The sequence below is a fragment of the Phaethon aethereus genome (assembly GCF_964289735.1).
Source record: "Phaethon aethereus genome assembly, chromosome: 15".
NCBI classification, from domain to species: Eukaryota; Metazoa; Chordata; class Aves; order Phaethontiformes; family Phaethontidae; genus Phaethon; species Phaethon aethereus.
Window position 1 is genome coordinate 10,829,648 of NC_138591.1, and position 17,270 is coordinate 10,846,917.

General features: G+C 42.6%; 1 protein-coding gene across 1 annotated transcript; it reads right to left on the reverse strand.

Annotated features, from left to right (window-relative positions):
* Positions 1-3,494: 3,494 nt before the first annotated feature.
* MPV17L (MPV17 mitochondrial inner membrane protein like) lies at positions 3,495-7,317 on the reverse strand (the record flags this gene model as incomplete). Its single annotated transcript, XM_082006826.1, has 4 exons — positions 3,495-3,674; positions 3,842-3,871; positions 5,102-5,172; positions 7,014-7,317. The coding sequence occupies 4 exons, from the start codon at positions 7,315-7,317 to the stop codon at positions 3,495-3,497; spliced, it is 585 nt and encodes a 194-aa protein (XP_081862952.1).
* Positions 7,318-17,270: the final 9,953 nt, after the last annotated feature.

Below are 17,270 nucleotides of genomic sequence, written 5' to 3' on the forward strand. Positions count from 1 at the left end.
GGACCCATGACATGAAAATGTCTCCTGAATGCATGCCTAGTAGCTATTGGCAGTGTGTTTCCTCCTTCCTAAGCACCTACGCAACGTATAATTCTGTTCATCTTTCTGGTTATTGAAATCTGCATGTTCAGCTGGCAATAAGATCAGTGCAATTCCTTGAAATAGTCATAAAGCCCTTACAACTGTTTTGAAAGGGTGGTGGAGAGACAGTAGGACAAGTCTCACTCATCTTTTTTTTTTAAGAAATTACTGAATTACTAGAAGAAGGAAACAAAAGTTTATATGTGTTAAATAGGGTTGGACTAGACGATCTGGACATCCAGAAGTCCTTTCTAACCTCAACCACTCTGTTATTCTCTGAAATTAATTTCCTAAGCCAAAAAATTGTCAAGAAATAATGAAGTCTTTAACAGCTAAGGGGTTACGTTCTCAGACTAAATTGACAGGGGCAAAAGATCTTTAGAAGGTGCATTAATTTATGCACACTCAGAATTTGTCCTAACACAACTTCATTTTTTTGTATTATGTGGGTCTGAAATGTTCATAAGACCAATCAGTGCTTGTAATGAAAAGAAAAAAACCCCAATTTTGTAATATGAAAAGGGACTTGGGTTACTTAACTGTCAAGTACCTTAACATGAGAGGCAGAGGAAGTGAAAGGATTATGCAGAATCTAAAGTTTACTGAAATATAAGAGCTTAAGAGCTACAGGCTTCCATTACACGGAAGAACTGTACTTCAAGTAATAGAAATACAGAAAGAAACCCTGAAGCCCACAGTCAGAGAAACTTGAACACAAAGCAAGATTTAGCTCAAATTCCCAAGCAGCAAGCTAGCAGCACAAAAGCATACAACAATAAAGCACAGCTCGTGTAAGTTTTTAAGCCATTCAAAATGAAAGATGGATCTTCCATTCATTAAACACGCCTGCTGAAGAAAAGCATCAGCATTTTACAGATCATGAGAATAGTTTTAAATTCTTTATTCACCTGGGGATTAAGTTTTACCAACTATACCCATACAGAAATATTTTTTGCACTGAGTTGCAGCAGAACATTGCATACTGCTTACAGCAAACCAACACCATTTCACTATTTCACTCTCCTTGTAACATCATTATTTTCCAGTTCCCTTCTCCAAGTGAATTCTATTAATCATCAAACACTTAAGGCACAAGTAGAAATAAAAATAAATAGCATCTGAGAAAAAAATCAAATACTTAATTAGCACATCTTATCTGAAACTTTTAAGTTTCACTGAACAGACTATTCTGATCCTAAAAATATCAACAGAAGAAACACTACTGAAATTGCTTCTTTATCCTGAGGACTTCATATGCACAATAACAATTTAACAGCTACCGCTGTCTAAAACATCTATTCACGCATCTTTCATTTTTTAAATAGACAGACAAAATGCAGTTAGTTCCTCTGTGGATTTCTACTTCTACTGGATGTCCAGCATCAGGACTGCCCAATTCACACTGTGGGATTCACACAGCAACACTCACTAAATTGCTCCCACAGGGACATGTAAGATAGACACAAAACAGGGGAATTCAACTCACCAAATACAAGCATCTACAATGAAGCTATCTAAATACCAGCCAGTCATCTGAGACTCTATTATTGGTGGAAAGAAACAGACACTTACAGTGCACAATTCACCATACCCTAAAACAGATGTCTAAAACTGACTATTTTTCTCCACTGACTGTAAACAGAGCTTAAACTGATTAGCCAAGTTGCAGATGTCCATACTACAGGTGTCTAAAGTAAATTAAAATTAATTCCACCTTAAAATCATAGGCAGGTGTCCTCTTCCAGGTCTGCCCATGCAGCTGAAAATGGAATTGCAGTGACTTGTCTATCCTGAGAGGGAAACTACCTCCTCCACCTGTCAGAAGCAGCTGCCCCACTATCTACACTCCTCCCATCTGCTGTAGTCCTGTAGTCAAAGCCATAGGGCTACCTTGCACCACTCTTGACCACTGGGTTATACTAAACAAGTTGATTTTAACTGGAACAGATTGAGCAGTGCTTGCATGATCCCTTTCGTTGTCTGCGCTAAGCAGCATTAGGCTCCCACAGTGACAAATAATTGCAAGCAATATATTAAGTAGTACAGCTGCTGGCCAATGGAATCTATATTTATAGCCAAAGCAGGCTTTGGTTTACTATTTAGACAAGACTGAGGAATTCAGACATTCTTCAAAGTGGTTTATTATTATTGCAACAAAGGGTTGAGTCTTCTCTTTACACTCATCATCAAGATGGATTAAATCAGATATTGTTTCAAGCTTACAATTTAGTAACTTCAAGGCATAAAATCCCATCCTAAAAAACCAAGGAGTCCTTTACCAGTCTGATTTCAACTTAACTGCAATCACAGAAATTTGCACAGTTCCCGTTCTGAGATACCAATGACCACACCTGCATCCAGACCTGACCCTCAGTTGAAAAAGCAGATCTATAATTAATTTTCACCTTCTCCTAGTCTCCTCTGTGTAGTTACCCAGTGTCTTTTATGAATAGGAATGTTTAAAAGCCATTTGAAGAAGAAATGGAAGTTCCTTATACGTAGCTGAATTGTTTTGAGATTGATTCTGGCATTCACATTACCTTCCTTCCCATGCTCTTTTTCTTTCAAAATCTTAATGGTAGCTTGAACATAATGAAACAGTAGTAAAGAGTGAAGGTGTCAAGACTCCCATGTACTCTTCAATACTTTGACCATTGAGGGGCAAAGGAAGAAGTCAATGACACATAACAAAAGCTCACTGTAGTGTTTAGTTAGGTTCCATCGTGCAGGAGCTGCTTATGGATGATGCTTCCCCAAGGGTCAAGATGCAGCATCCACCCCAAAAAACTCTGACCAAAGTTAGTTATATTTATTCTCCCAGTTAAAATAAAAGATGTACAAATATATTTCAGGTTCGTACATTCTATGAAATAATTCTATTACTATATAAACCACGTTTGCCCCTATAGAAAAGTGGTCCCTATAAAACACAGCACTTTTGTTTTCTCTGAATAAAACTGATTCAATGCCACTTTTTAGATAAGAAATCCATTAAATTTTGTTCTGCAAAAGCGATCTTGCACTGATAACAACTGTCAAGTCTGACAACTGATGATTTCATGTTCTATTCCCCTTTTTCTAGCAATTACAAGTTGCTTGAAAATTAAATTGCAGTTCATATTTCTCCCCAGTGAGGTGGTCTGACATGATGTGCAAATGCTTACATTGCCCTGTGAATCAGTTGTTCCCAGAAGTGATGGGCTGGCAGCATAAAAATAATTAAATGCCAATATATAATTGGCCTCTCTTATGAAAAATAAACAGGCACAAAACCAAACTGTTCCACTGCTTATACTAACCAACAAATGTTGAGATGACTGTTTATTTTAAACAAAGCAATGAGGCCACAGTGCAGTTTACTGACTTTCACAAACTCAGTTTAACAAGTTAGAATGTGTTCAGTACTAAAGTTCTTATTTCTCTGATGATTCTTCATCTGTACTGACCCTCTCTCTTTGGAGCCACATAAATGCTGACTTTGCTGTGCCATCTCCACTCTGTTGGGAAAAGCAAATGAAGGTAGCCCAGACAAAGCCACAGAGCCCAGTGTAAGCCGTTCGCAGGTAAACAGGGACCAAAATGAAGTTTGACAGCTGTGTTGGAAGGAGAGAGAGCTCAGTTAGTGCTCCAGGCATTGTTATGTCTTTCATCTACACACCCAACAACTCCACTGACTTCTCACTGGATTAATTATACTATGAATGCATCGGATCAGGTTTTATGAGAAAGAAAAGCTCACTGGGTTGCCCTAAAAACTCACCTGCACAAAAGGCCAGTACATCAGTCCCGTCTGAAATGAAAATGAATCATTTGTTATTCTTATGGACTTCAACCACAAAGATTCATTTTTTCTTACAACATTTTGCAGAGTGAAACATATTTGAGTAAAGGTAATAAAAGCTGTTATCCTGTAGATTAAGTTGCTTGACTTAGAGGTTGCAGTATTAAACATCTAATCGTCTTCATGAGCCTCTATGCTAGGAGTTTCTCAAACACATTATTCTAACTCATTTTGAATACAAAACTCTAAGCACAGTTAAGTCTTCATAGTCACGTGACACCAGATACATAAGCACATTTAGCAGATGGGTGAACAAATGTTTAAGGATATGAACATTTGTTCAGCCATGAATAAAAAATACCACTGAACACTATTTATTTCACACTTGCAATGCTCCTTCTAGTTACTCATACATGTAAGGCTTTTTCTGCAAAAATCAATGGATAATTTACTCATAGAACAAAAGGTCAATAGAAACCTTATGTTTTGATAGGATATAGTGGGCACTGTTTTTAGAATCATCCTCCAAAGGAATAAAAATAATCCTTTTCTATCCTACCTATATAGTTCCACAGTGTGAAGAGAACTTCACACTACATCACAGTTTCTCCTTCTATTATATTTTTTCTGCTAATCTATCATTCTTCCTGTGCCTGAGAAATCTTTAAAATTCTTAATTTGCTCCACTCTGATGTAGCATGGGTATTTTTCTTCTGTGTATGCAGAAATGCAAACAAAACCCAGCTATTTATATCAAAGTCATCTTAAAACAAGGGATTGTGTTTCTGAAACTGAGAAGACTGTCACTGAAAAGTACAGGCTGAAAATTATTCCTAAAAAAAGGACATCTCTATAACTAATTATTTTAACAGGTGTTCATGTAAATGTTGTCACTGGCATTACTAGCTACACACTAGTGTGTGGGTACTTCTTAAGATAAAAGGTAGTACAATCTTAATCAGTGTTGTATTGTAGGGCTCTCATTCAAAAACAGCCTGGTGCAAGTGTTATATATATAAATATTGTACATTTTTTAAATGGCATCATTTCACCCATCTGGCAGCAGTGCCTGCTCCAGACTACCCTGACTTCACATGAATGTTGGTACTTAAAGTTTCCTACACATAATTAAATAATTGAGTGAGATAAAGGCTGTTGGAGGAAGGAATATTTCAAATATTTTATCCAATAATATTATTTTTTTGCTTATCTGGGAGATAAGTGAATTGCTTGCCTCACCTTATATGTATTCCAAAATTTCTTTTTACAGTCTGAAAAGATGTCCTCTTTCCTCTGAAGGATGCTCATACCTAGTGGCAAAATATTTACAACAATCAGAAAAAAAAATTTTAATGTTTGCTTTTTTCAATGATATCCCAGACTCTTCTCAAAATATATTACAATAGCTTTGAAAGAAAAAGATGATAGCATTACAATGAAAAAATACAATTCCGGCTACCTAATAGTGCTACATCGTATCTCCTCATCTATTGACTTGGCTCCCAGCATTGACACCATAGATCAACTAGAATATAGGTCATCTATCAGTTCCACTGCCACCTAATTCACCAATGGTATGGCAGTGCAACAGATACAGTGAAAGTACCTTTTACACCCATGAGATAGAGAGAATAAGGCATTCTGCACATTGTTAAATTGCCAGAAGTGGCTCAGATCCTTGAAGGAGTTTAGGCACCTGCAGACCACTGAAGTCAGTGGGAAAGGGCACCTAATTTTTTTTTTTTTGGCCATAATCAACATGTGACTGGAAATAAATTAATTGAATTAATTCCCATCACATGAAATACTGTTTAAAGGGATCAAAATAATAAAACCTTTAAACAGTATTTCATATAATGAGAATCTTTAGGTGTCAAATTAAGACATCTTTCTAAGAGATGTAGCAGCTCTTCAAAGATCACTCACCTTAACTGGAAGATGTGACCTACATTAAGCAAAAGTATTAGACAACATGCTTTTAACAAATCAATCTAAAACCAAAAGCTAAGCATTTGTGCATAAGCAGAGGCCCAAAGTTGCTTAGTCCAACTCAGGTATCTTTCAAAATATTTGCATGCCACGAGGTTATCAGTATCTCTCAATGCATACATTATTTTGCTATTACATACACTGCTACCCAATTTAGGGATTTTTACCATCACTTTTGTGGTCCTTGAAATCTTTCTGGTGCTTGGGCAATTCTCTGCTTACATTCTGACACAGGATTTTGAGAGTATCTGGTATTTGACTTCTTGCTTCACTTCATTTCTCTTCAATCACAAACTGAATGATTTCCCTGTCGGGGTCATAAAATGCAGATCTCCCAATACCAGGCAAAAAAAGTACCCATCTTGCTCTTCCACATCAAGTTTAAATTAAATGAGCGCTTTGTTTTACACTAGTGTCCCCTATCCTTTTTCTTATTCTCTCATGTTTATTTTTGAAATAGACACTAGCCTTCTCTAACGTCTTTTCTTTTTGGTAGCTTTTGAGGTTATACATTAGTAGTATGCTGTATTTCTATATACTCTCACAGCAGAAGACGGTGCAGTTTGTTCGCTGAACTATAATATTGCCTGACATTTACAGTTAATTGTGTTTTGGAAACGAGACAGCTGGTGTCGAGAACCGAGCAGAGCAATTCAAGCACACATGGACGGTACCATCCCTGCAAGGTGCTCTGAATTTTTTGCAACTAATTAAAAGCTCCGGGCCCAACCCAGCGCGGCACCCGCTGCTCTGAAGGGCCACAGGCAGCACGCCGGGCTGCCCTGCACAGGCACCCGGGGAAAGCGACCGCCGTTCGCAGTCCCCAGCAGCTTCCCCGGCTCCGGGCGCGGCGCTTTCCGAGGCCCTGTGCCGGCAATGCCGCGGCGGGGACCCACAGCACGCCGCCCGAGGACCACGCAGCCCCGCACCGGCGTTTCTGGGGCTGCGGGAGCCGACCCGCAGCGATCATCGCCCGCCAGGCTGGGCGAGCACGGGGGTTACCCAACCACCCCGTCTTATTTGTGGTGAAAAGTCCCGCTGTCGATGCGCCCTCTCCAAGACTTCACCCGGTTCTCCGACCGACGCCCCCGGCCGCCCGCTGCTCGGCGCGCCCGCCCCCGCCGCCCCGAGATGGCGGTGCCCGGGCGGCGGCGGCACTCACCTGTGTAGAAGGCGAGGACGGCGACGGGGGCGCCGAGGAGCTGGTCGCAGAGCACCTTGCCGAGGACAGCGGGCGGGCGGCGGCCGGGCAGCGCCCGCTCCAGCGCCCGCAGCCAGACGTAGCTGAAGTTGCCGTGGAAGGCGAGGGCCACCAGCGCCACGCGCCGCGTCTGCGCCCAGTCGGGCGGCTGCCGTCGCCACAGCTGCTGGGCCGCATCGCCCGCCGCGAAGAGCCCGCCGTAGAGCAGTACGTTACAGAGCCAGGGGAAGCGGCGTACGCCGCCGCGCAGCAGCGCCCCGGCCATCGCCCGCTGCCTCTTCCGCCCGCCTCCGCCTCCTCCTTCTGGCGGGCCCGCCCGCTGCCGCCCCGGCCCCGCCACCGCCCTCGCAATCTGTGCGGTCCCCGCTCACCCTCAGGGCTACCCCGCACGGGCTGCCACCTCCGACGGGCCTGCCCCTGCTGGGGAAGGCCGGCACCCCATGGCGTGCTCTGTGCTCTGCCTCACTGGTCTCCGGTGCGCCCGCGGGTGGTCGCCGGGCACCCGGGCTTGGGTTCGCGGGCTTATTTTGAAAGTGACTGTGGGTTCAGTCAGAAGAAGTAAGTCACTGTGTCTCCTGGTCTTTGGTCTAAGTTGCACCATTGAGGCACTGTGCAGTTATTGCTGCAATGGTTAAAAGACAGGTGAAAACTAGGCACTGTTTGCTTATTATCTTTTTAATTATCTCCTTGTTGCTTGCTTACATGAGTAGGTTATGGCTCGCTCTTTTCAATTTTGCTGCTGTTTTGCAGTCTGGTTTCTGTACCTCACCGAGCAGGGTTGATGCACACCTGCTGAGCAGCAGCAGACCATGCGATTCCTCTGCTTTGCCCTCTGCAATATGAGGAGAAAGCCAGAAGTGATGTATGTTTATTCAAGAGGCTCTTGTACACACAGAAGCATTGCCACATAGCGGATCTGAAGACCACGTAGTGAGCTTATAGCTAGTAAGCCTCGCGTCCTGCAAGGCAGCCCTCAGCCACAGAAGGCAACGAGCACACCCCGTGGTCCTAGCAGTGGGATCGGGCTTGGTTTAGGGAACCCTCTCTAGGCAGGAGGTAGTAGTTCACTCTGTGTTCTAATAGGAACCGGGATTAATGCGCTTCACAGTATCACGAAATCTTCCACGAATGACTATATTAGGCATGGATGGCTTGTAGATTGAAATACATTTTGGTAGCAAAGTAGAGCGAGCTGCCCGGCGCTTGGGAAACACGCTGTGACAGAGGCCACGAGCTGTCCTCACCAGCTTGTCATCCCAACGCACAGGCATGGCCGTGCGAAAAACAGAACATCACTGCTATCTGCAAGTTGTGGTATTGAATAATATGTGGCGCTAAAAGGAAAAGGAATGTGTACCGAAAAATAACTCCAGCTTGAAAGAACAGAACTAAAGCTCTGGAAAATAGGGTTTGGCTCTCCGGGGACTGCCTGTCCAACGCGAGCCCGCAGGCAGGTGCGCGCTGCCCTCCCGCCGCCCTGCCTCCGCCGGAGCACGTTCCCGTGCTCGCCGCCGCGGGAGGCCGCGCCCGGCCCGGCGGGACAGGGCGGCCTGTTGCCTGGGACGGCTGTCACTCGGGGCTCCTCCCGAGCCTGGATGAAGCGCGTTCTTCGGGGCTGTGGATCGTGGAGGAACGGTTTCGGTGCCACCGTAACAAGCCACTGTAGGCCGAGCTGACGACACCAAGGTGAGAGCCGAGAGGCTTGTGAAGGCTGGAGCCATGCCGCACCCTCCCGGGATGCTGGGCTGCCACGACATGCCGCTGCGGAGATTCGAACCCGTAACACGCCGTTGGCCCCTCCGCGTAGCTCTCGCCTACCTCCTCCGCTCCCCAGCGGGAGTCAGTCGCTGCCCGGGCCGCGCTCACTGCGCATGCGCCAGTACCTGTCACCTCCCCGGTCGGTCTCCGGGACTGTTCCACCAGCTGGAGCGGGGGGTGCGGGAAGCGGCAGCTGGCGGTGTGCGGAGGAAAGGGAGCGAGCTGTGGTCTCCCTAGCCCGTGCTGTCACGGCGCGCGGCTCCGCCGCGCGCGCCTACCGCAGTGTCGCTGCCCCGGATCCTCCCCGCTCGTTCTGCCGCGGTAGTCTCGGCCGCGCGCGGGCGGCCGGCTGCGGCCGCGGGGCGGGCCTGCCGCCGTTCCCTAGGTGAGCGCGTTCCCCGCCCCTCCCGCCGCGGCCTCGTCAGTGCTGCCAGCGTGGAGCCGGCCGGGGCTGAGGCGGAAGTGCCCGGCGGGGAGGCGGCGCGCACCGGGGACCCCGCCGGCTATGGACGCCTCTCTGGAGAAGGTCTGCGGGGCGCACTGTTGCCGGGCTGGCAGGGGAGGGGGCGGCCCGGGGCACCTGCGGGCGGAGGGGTGCTGAGGCGCGGCAGGCCCTGAGGGGTGAGCGGGCCCCGGCGGTCGCGTCGCTGACGGGGCGGTGGGGCTGCGCCCTGGGGCCGAGGGGAGCGGGCCGGGGTCAGTGGCGGGCCGGGGCTCGGTGCGACGCTTCCCCAGCGCCTCGGCTGCGGCGGTGTCGCGGCTCCGCCGGCGCTCCCAGCTCGCCTCCGCCGCGAGGGGCTGTGCAGCACGGGCCTCGGTCAACTTTGTCTCACGAAGCCTTGAGTCACGCGTGAAGCCCACGGGCGTGCCCCCCTCCCGCTGCTCAGCCACGGTGCTTGGCGTTCGTCGTTTGTGCGAACGCGTCTATTTCTGTGTCCCGGATCTATAAAAAGCCTGAATAACTATGAGGAAATTCTTTAGGAACGTGGGTTTTTTGTTCGTTTTCTTGAAAAGAAGATGGATCTTACTTCCTGGGAATGCTAACGTGTTCAGCAGGATAGTAGACAAAATATTGACTTTTTTTTTCATTTTATACTGGAGGTGTTTGCTGCCCTGTTTGCTCTCTTCTGTCCAATGTACTGTATAAAGCAAATATTGATTCTGTAATACTGTAAGTGAACGACAGAACTTATTTTGCCTTTGTCGCTGTGAGTTGGTCAGAATTTGGTAATCTGGGACCTGCCACGCTTCTGCTGGCTTTCAAGGCACCTGCTCTGCTTCAGAAGACTTGCCCTAGAAGTGAGGATGTAATGGCTGCTCATACAGAGCTTACCACCATTGTTGTATGTCTTTGAGGCCAGTATACATTTGAAGTAATTTATACTTTATGTTCTTAACAGATGTTAATGCATCCTTCGCCTTTGCATCATTTACTATACACAGCATGTTCAGTCTTATGTAATCTTTGGAAGTGTCTAGAGAAGTTTGAATGGGATGTGCTCTAGTAAAATGAAGGGTAAGGAAATTCAGAAAGTAGCTTTCTGATGTGGTTAATGAGTTAGTAGCAAAATGGTTTGATACGTTACAATCCACGTGAATACAGTGTTAAAGAGTATTTGGTAGCCTTCAAAAGCTTAAGCTCTTCACTAGCGCTGACAAAAGTTGTGGTCACTGCTGCTTGCTCTGAGAAGTTTTAATTAATTAAGTAAAACTTAATTGAATATACTAGTTTGGGATATGGTCTTTATCAGCTGGACTGAAGCAGAATAATGGTACAAATGCAGTTGTTTAAAGAAGGCACATTAGTACAGGGCAAGCGTTTGTCCTGTAGTATTGACAAAGTCCTTATAAACTTTGTTTGACTATGTTATCATAAGAAGCAATAAAACCACTGTGTAAGAATTAAATACCTAAATGTCTTAACAGAATAAAAGTCCATGTTTTGGTTATTTGTATCCTTGACGTAAGGAATAGTCTTATAATGGTGAGGGCCCTGCAAAAAACTTGCATGACTGATTTTTTCAATATATGTAAATAGATGTATATAAAGAGTTATCATTTGTTCTACTTTGTCTTGTTTATCATGGCTTTTTCCCCATGTATGATAAAAGCTGTAGTCCTCTGTATAATACAACTATTGTCTTCTAACCGCTTAGCAGTTAGTGCCCTCCTGAAATAGTCTTTGGTTAAGATTGTTGTAAAGCTGTACAATCTGCACAATCTGCACTTTATCTAGTCTTGAGCATGATATATAAGAACTCTTTTCCCTAAATAAATATGAAATTCATCCAAGTTGGGATATGTTTATCCTCAGAGAATGTGTGTCTACTTGTGCTTATTTAAGCATTATGATAATACATCTGAAACTGTCTTTTATTTGAACCATGGATTCTTTCCTTATGTATTTATACATGTAGCTTATTGGGATGTCAGTGATAAATACTTTTTAATTTGTATTAAAATTTTTCAAAATCTTATATTTTTCATAACAAAGACAGCATTTTGGTAGAATCACCTAATTATCTGTAAAGCATGGTGATATTGAATGACTACAGTCATTAGGTTCTTGCAAATGGAAAATGATTTTTTTTAGCAAATGAGAACACTGCATGATAGGATTGCAAGGAAAACCATTGTAGAATCTGACACACAGGTGTGCACACCAACAATCTCATAGCTTGATTTTGCAAATTATCTTTGTTTTATCGGACAAATGTTTTGGGTGTTTTATGTATTAATATTGTGTGTCATAAGTGGTATAGTTAGAATGAATTTTATCTGAAATCCAGAAATTTGGGGTGAACTTCAAATTTAAGTTCTTCTGGAAGCATGTGTTAAATTTCAGAAGTTTGGCTAACAGATCTATGATTTCCCCTTCCTGTACCTTTATATTTTGATAGAAGTGACCAATCTTCTCAAGGATTTTAACACTTTAAGTTTCAAGTTAGGTGACTGCTAAAATAGGGAAAACTTTTTTTCTTGTAAGGTCTTATATCTCTACAGCAGTGTTTTCCCTAAACATGAGAAAACTGTTTTGGTTTCTTGCTCAGCCTGTGACTTTTGTCTTTTGTTACTGTGTTAATTACCACAACATCCTGGTAACTTTATGGGGAAACTAGTGACGGCAGACCTGCATGCAAATCCTGCTGCCTGTCAGGCAAGTGATAAAGATTAAAAGAGCAAATACCAATAAGCAGAAGCCTTGCAGTGATACAGTGCCATTTGCATTCAAGTCTAACAGTCATGAAGTGGCTCCTTTTTTATTTGTTATCTAAAACTTTTCTTAGCCTGGAGAATAAACACAGCTTTCTTGTGGCTGAAGAATACTGATATTGTTTGAGATTAATTTACTGTTGAGCACAGGTTTTGGGTTTTGTTGGTAAAACTTTCTTCTAGGCAAATGTAGTAATGTAGTGGGATAATGAGGCATACTTCTCATGAAATACATAATGAGCTACACCTGTGAGTTTGCACACACACCAGTTTATGTAGACTGTTTAAAAATTGTCCCTTTCTTACATTAGAAGTACAGCCTATGGAAATGCAAAATCAAGATTGTAAAACGTTGGTATATGAAGCAACATCCTCCTTTTTGAGTTTGTAATTAATGTCTAGTCTTATCACAACTGGAGAATGGCCTCTTATCCTTGCCCAGTTGTAAGTGACCTCAAGGTGTGACACACTGTCTCTAAAACCAGAAACAGTTTACAGTTCAAAGTGCTTAAAAAAAAAAATAGTAACAGATTAGTTACATAATAGGGAAGTAACCACAAATCAAACCTATTGCAAGTTAACTTTAATGAATTGGATTAACACATTTTGAAGGCAACAAATGATAAAAGACAAAGTAGGGTAGTGAATGGCAGGGCCTTCGAAGGGCTTAAGGAGGTGGGAGGTGTCAGGATGCTGAATGGACATGTTGAAGGAAGAAGCTGTGGCTGGTGCCCCCTTAAAGCTTGAAGGGACATTGCATGTCTTGTAACTCATCAGAGGATCACCTGACCGTGATCAGAGTCAGATCCCGTGATACCAGGGAAAGGACTGAGTGCAGAAACTAAGGCTAATGTAGTATTTAACACAGCTGTTTTAACTCCCTCAGGAAGTGTGTCCTGTGGTTCAGGAGGTAGTATTCAAGAATTCATCTGCGAGTCGTCTTAAAAACAGTTTAAGAACCTGAAAAAAGTATTCTGTTTATTACTGATTGGATTTTATACACACTTGATCTCATTTACAGACAAAACTAAAGCAATGTACTACTTTATTATGGCACGTTATTAAAGTGTGTTCAGAAATCTCTCTTAACTGAATGGTTTGTTGCTGCAGCTTTGCCACGCCTATTTTTCTTGCGTAGATAAGTAGATAGTCTTCTGCTTCTCACCTCCATACTCTTCCTCATGTGAGCAGAGGAGGAAGCATATATAAAATTCAGTATGCAGCAGTAATTATTGCTTCCCATAATTCAAAGGAGAAAATAAATTGCTGCATATCCACTTAGAAATGGGAAAAAAACAGAAGGAATTCATTTTCCAATTAAACCCACATCAGAACTCAAAGACTTTCTGGATTATATAGCATTTTATGGATCTTAGTGTAACTTCTTGGGACTTCTAAAACTGTATATTATGTATTTATTCTGCCAACTTATTGGCAGAAGGGTTTCATGCACGTGTAATTACTCGTAAGTGAGACAGGATGAGTCACAAGGTAAGCATGTGCATGTTTTAACATCTGATGTAATTCCAGCAGGTGAATTTTGTGTTAGTAACAAACAAAAGCAGCTCAGAGCCCTTTTTGTAATGCCTCTACATCATCTGTCCTCATCTACAACACATCTGTTTGAATATTTGCCTGTGAAGCTGAGGAAAGTTCAAGCAAGTAACTGTCTTGCAGCCACTGATCATGTTTTATAGCAACCTGAATTAAAGTATGTGAGCTAGTCACAATCAGCAAATTATGTCTAGTCAGTTACTCCCTTAAAGTCTCCCAGGAGCAAAACTGATTTTTTTTTTTTTTTTTTTTTGTTTAAGTAACATTTCTTTTCAGAGTTTCTTTGATGTGGTGCAACTCTGGAAACCACTGAGAATGTATGGAAATATTGCCAATGATCACATTTAGGTTTTTATTCTAGCTATATATATTGTATTCTGTGCATGCTTGCAGTGTTTTTAATCTCTGTGATGAGGTCTTGAACTTTTTTTATTTCTACTGCTTTTTTAATCGGTGCTTAATTAAGTTGTGGCCCTTATAGCAAGTTGGTGTTGTAGAAGCAAAAAGTGTAAAAAGCCATTTATTGCTAAATTCTGGGAGTTCTTTTGGGAAAATATTACTGAATACTTGCTGTTGTGATATAGCCCCAGCCAGCAACTAAGCACCACGCAGCCACTTGCTCACTTCCACTCCCCTCCGCAGGTGGGATGGGGGAGAGAATCGGGGGAAGAAAACATTGTGGGTTGAGATAAAAGCAGTTTACTAGGACAGCAAAGAAAGAGGGGAAAAAATTAATAGTAATAGTAGTAATAATAATAATAATTAAGGAGTATACAAACCCAAGTGAAGCGCAGTGCAGCAATTCTCACCACCCAGTGATCGATAGCCCGTCCCGGAGCAGCAATTCCCACCTACCGGCCAACTCCAGTTATACATTGAGCGTGAGGGAACATGCCTCTGGCCAGGCTGGGTCAGTGTCCTGGCTGTGCCTCCTCCCAGCTGCCCGTGCACCTCCCCGCTGGCAGAGCATGGGAAGCTGAAAAGTCCTTGGCTGAGTGTAAGCTCTACAACTACTTAGCAACAACTGAAAATATCAGTGTGTTATCAGCGTTTTCTCATACTAAATCCAAAACACAGCACTATACCAGCTACTAGGAAGAAAATTAACTCTATCTCAGCCAAAACTTGGACACTTGCACTGTTCTTTTGTTCTTCCCCCAAACATTGGTTACTGGCCACTTCTAAAGCAACAGAATATAGAGCGCTATCAGTCTTGGTTTGATTCAGTGTGACCATGCCTGGCTACTGATTCTTTCAGCCACCTACCACTTGCTATACTACGAGTTACATCTCTGAAAATTTTGGTTAAAAATAGGCTTTGAACATACGGTAACTCTCAACTTAATTTTTTTATTTTCTTGATTAGTCTTCTGGATGAAAATAGTGTAAAATCCTTATGTAAATTAATCCCACCACCTTCTGTGATTAAATTTGCTTTTGTGTCTGCATCTGCATGAGCAAATGTATTTCCTCGTGTTGCATGTGTGCAACAGTTGCATGCATTTCCATCAACAGCAATGGAAAGTGTGTGCAGGCTTTTAGGAATACAGTTTCTCAAATACTCCAGCAGACAAGGTATTAGATCCCTGCGGTGTGGGTAATGTAAGCTTAAATATTAAACTTTTTTGGGATTTTTTTTTTTTTAAACAACCACCACCCCTCCTCCTAACACCCCCCCAACCTTAGCAGCAGTCTAAAGGGTTAACTACTACAGGCTTTGGTATGTGGGCTGATCTTTTGAAAAAGGATTGATGTTGAATTTATGGAGGCTGTGCTTACAGTACATTTGGGAAGTAGAGGAAGGGAGAAGAGATTCTGTAACAGGGTCACCTGAGTATCTTAGGGTCTTTTGCTGCCTAATGTGATGGATCTCATCCGTGGTGTTACCTTCTACCTTTTATTTTTCAAATATTTATTTTTCAAATACAGTTTAATATCAATCACTATAGGTAAATCAGACTCTGCCAGATGATATCTGGAAGCTTCTCAATGGCATCTAATCCTTAAATGCATAAATGTTCCTGTCCAGATCTCTTGTGTCAGTGTCACAAGCTTCTGCCAGGCTTCTTGGATTAAAGTTCATAAAACAGACTTCTTCAAAGCAAAAGCAGTTCTTTGGAAAATACTACTTACTCATCTTTGAACGTGTCACTGGTTCAGGGGAAATAAGTTCAATGATTTTTAAAGCTCTTCCACCCTGACAAGCTCTTTAACAACTATTTGTTGTTACCTGGTTTCAGCAGTGAAATCAGGATTTTTGACCTGTTTTGTGTGGCTAGAGGGCTGCAACTGCTGGAAGATAAACCTTTTCTGTACGTCAGTCTTTCTTAAGCTACCTGCTGCAGGTCAGTTTTACTGTTTTGTCTACTTAAAAGGCATCTTTCCAATAAGTTAAGATTAAAAATTGGTTTAAAGGTACCAGAAATAGGAAAAAATGGATTTACGAGAGTATTTGGGTTAGGTGTTTTCTGATCTGTTTTGAAAACTTACTGTTGTAAAAGTTTGGCAGGGAACCTGCACAGGGAAATGGCAGGGAAGACTGCCATTTTATTTCCGCCTTTGCTAGAGCGGTCTTAAATGGTATCTTCTTGTGTTTCCTAGGTAGGAAATGTTGGCTTTTTTAACCCCTTCCAGGAATTATTACTTGAACACGTTTGAATACCTCTTAGTTAAACTGCACATTTGAATACCTTTTAGTTGAACTGGCAATCTAATGAATGCACTGTCAATTTATGCAAATTTTCCTCTGAATTTGCATCAACATGCCCAGTGACCTGAAACCTGCCTTGGTCAAATTTTTCAGTGTTTAGTTTCCCAAATGACTTTTCTAGAAGGCAAGTTTCTTGTAAGAATAGTGGTGTACTTACCCACTGATCGCTCTCTTGTTTGGGGGTGGGAGGTGGTTTTTTGTTGGTCTCCCCCTTTCTCCCCCCCACCCCATTACAATTATGGCAGAGGGGTTAGTTTAGTCTGTACATCGTGAGCTGACTGCCAGTCAACTCAGCTGAGGGTATGGCAGCTTTTTTTTGGTGCAGAAACATGAGTTCTCAGGTGAAGTAAAAGGATAATTTCTAAATGGGATTTGCCACTGAAATATTTCTGATTGTATTTGGGATATCAATCTGTTTTCCATGCTCTGTAGAAAGATTAGGATGTCCCTTAGCAGGTTTTTGATTTTGTTTTGTTTTAATTTTGGATAGTACTGCATGTGAACTTTTACATTTAAGGGAATAGTTGAAGTTTTATTGCTAGTGTAGAATGGTTATGAAAAACAAAAAAATCATTCAGTTGGGCTAAAGTGGCACATATGTAGCTTTTTAGCTAAAGCATTATAATAAGCACTTGAACATCTTGCGCTGCTGAAATTCTTCTTGCCTTCTGATGCTCTTTCATTTTTCATCAGGAAAAATGTCTGACTTCCTTGTGATGTGGTTTTTATTATTGATAGATCCATTTTTTTTTCTCCACAATTGAGTTTTCTTTTGAGTTATTTTATGTTAGTACTATGTTCTCATTTTGTATATTTTGAGTTCAGGCTATTCAACATGTTGTTATTTTAAATGAGTACACACAGACTAGCTAGAAGAATCTGGCTGATGCGTGAACTTGTATTGAGGATGTTGTGGGGACAGTAGTGAGATAAATGTTTTATGGTCTTTTCTTGAAAGTTGTTCTCTCTTTCCCTGAAAGATG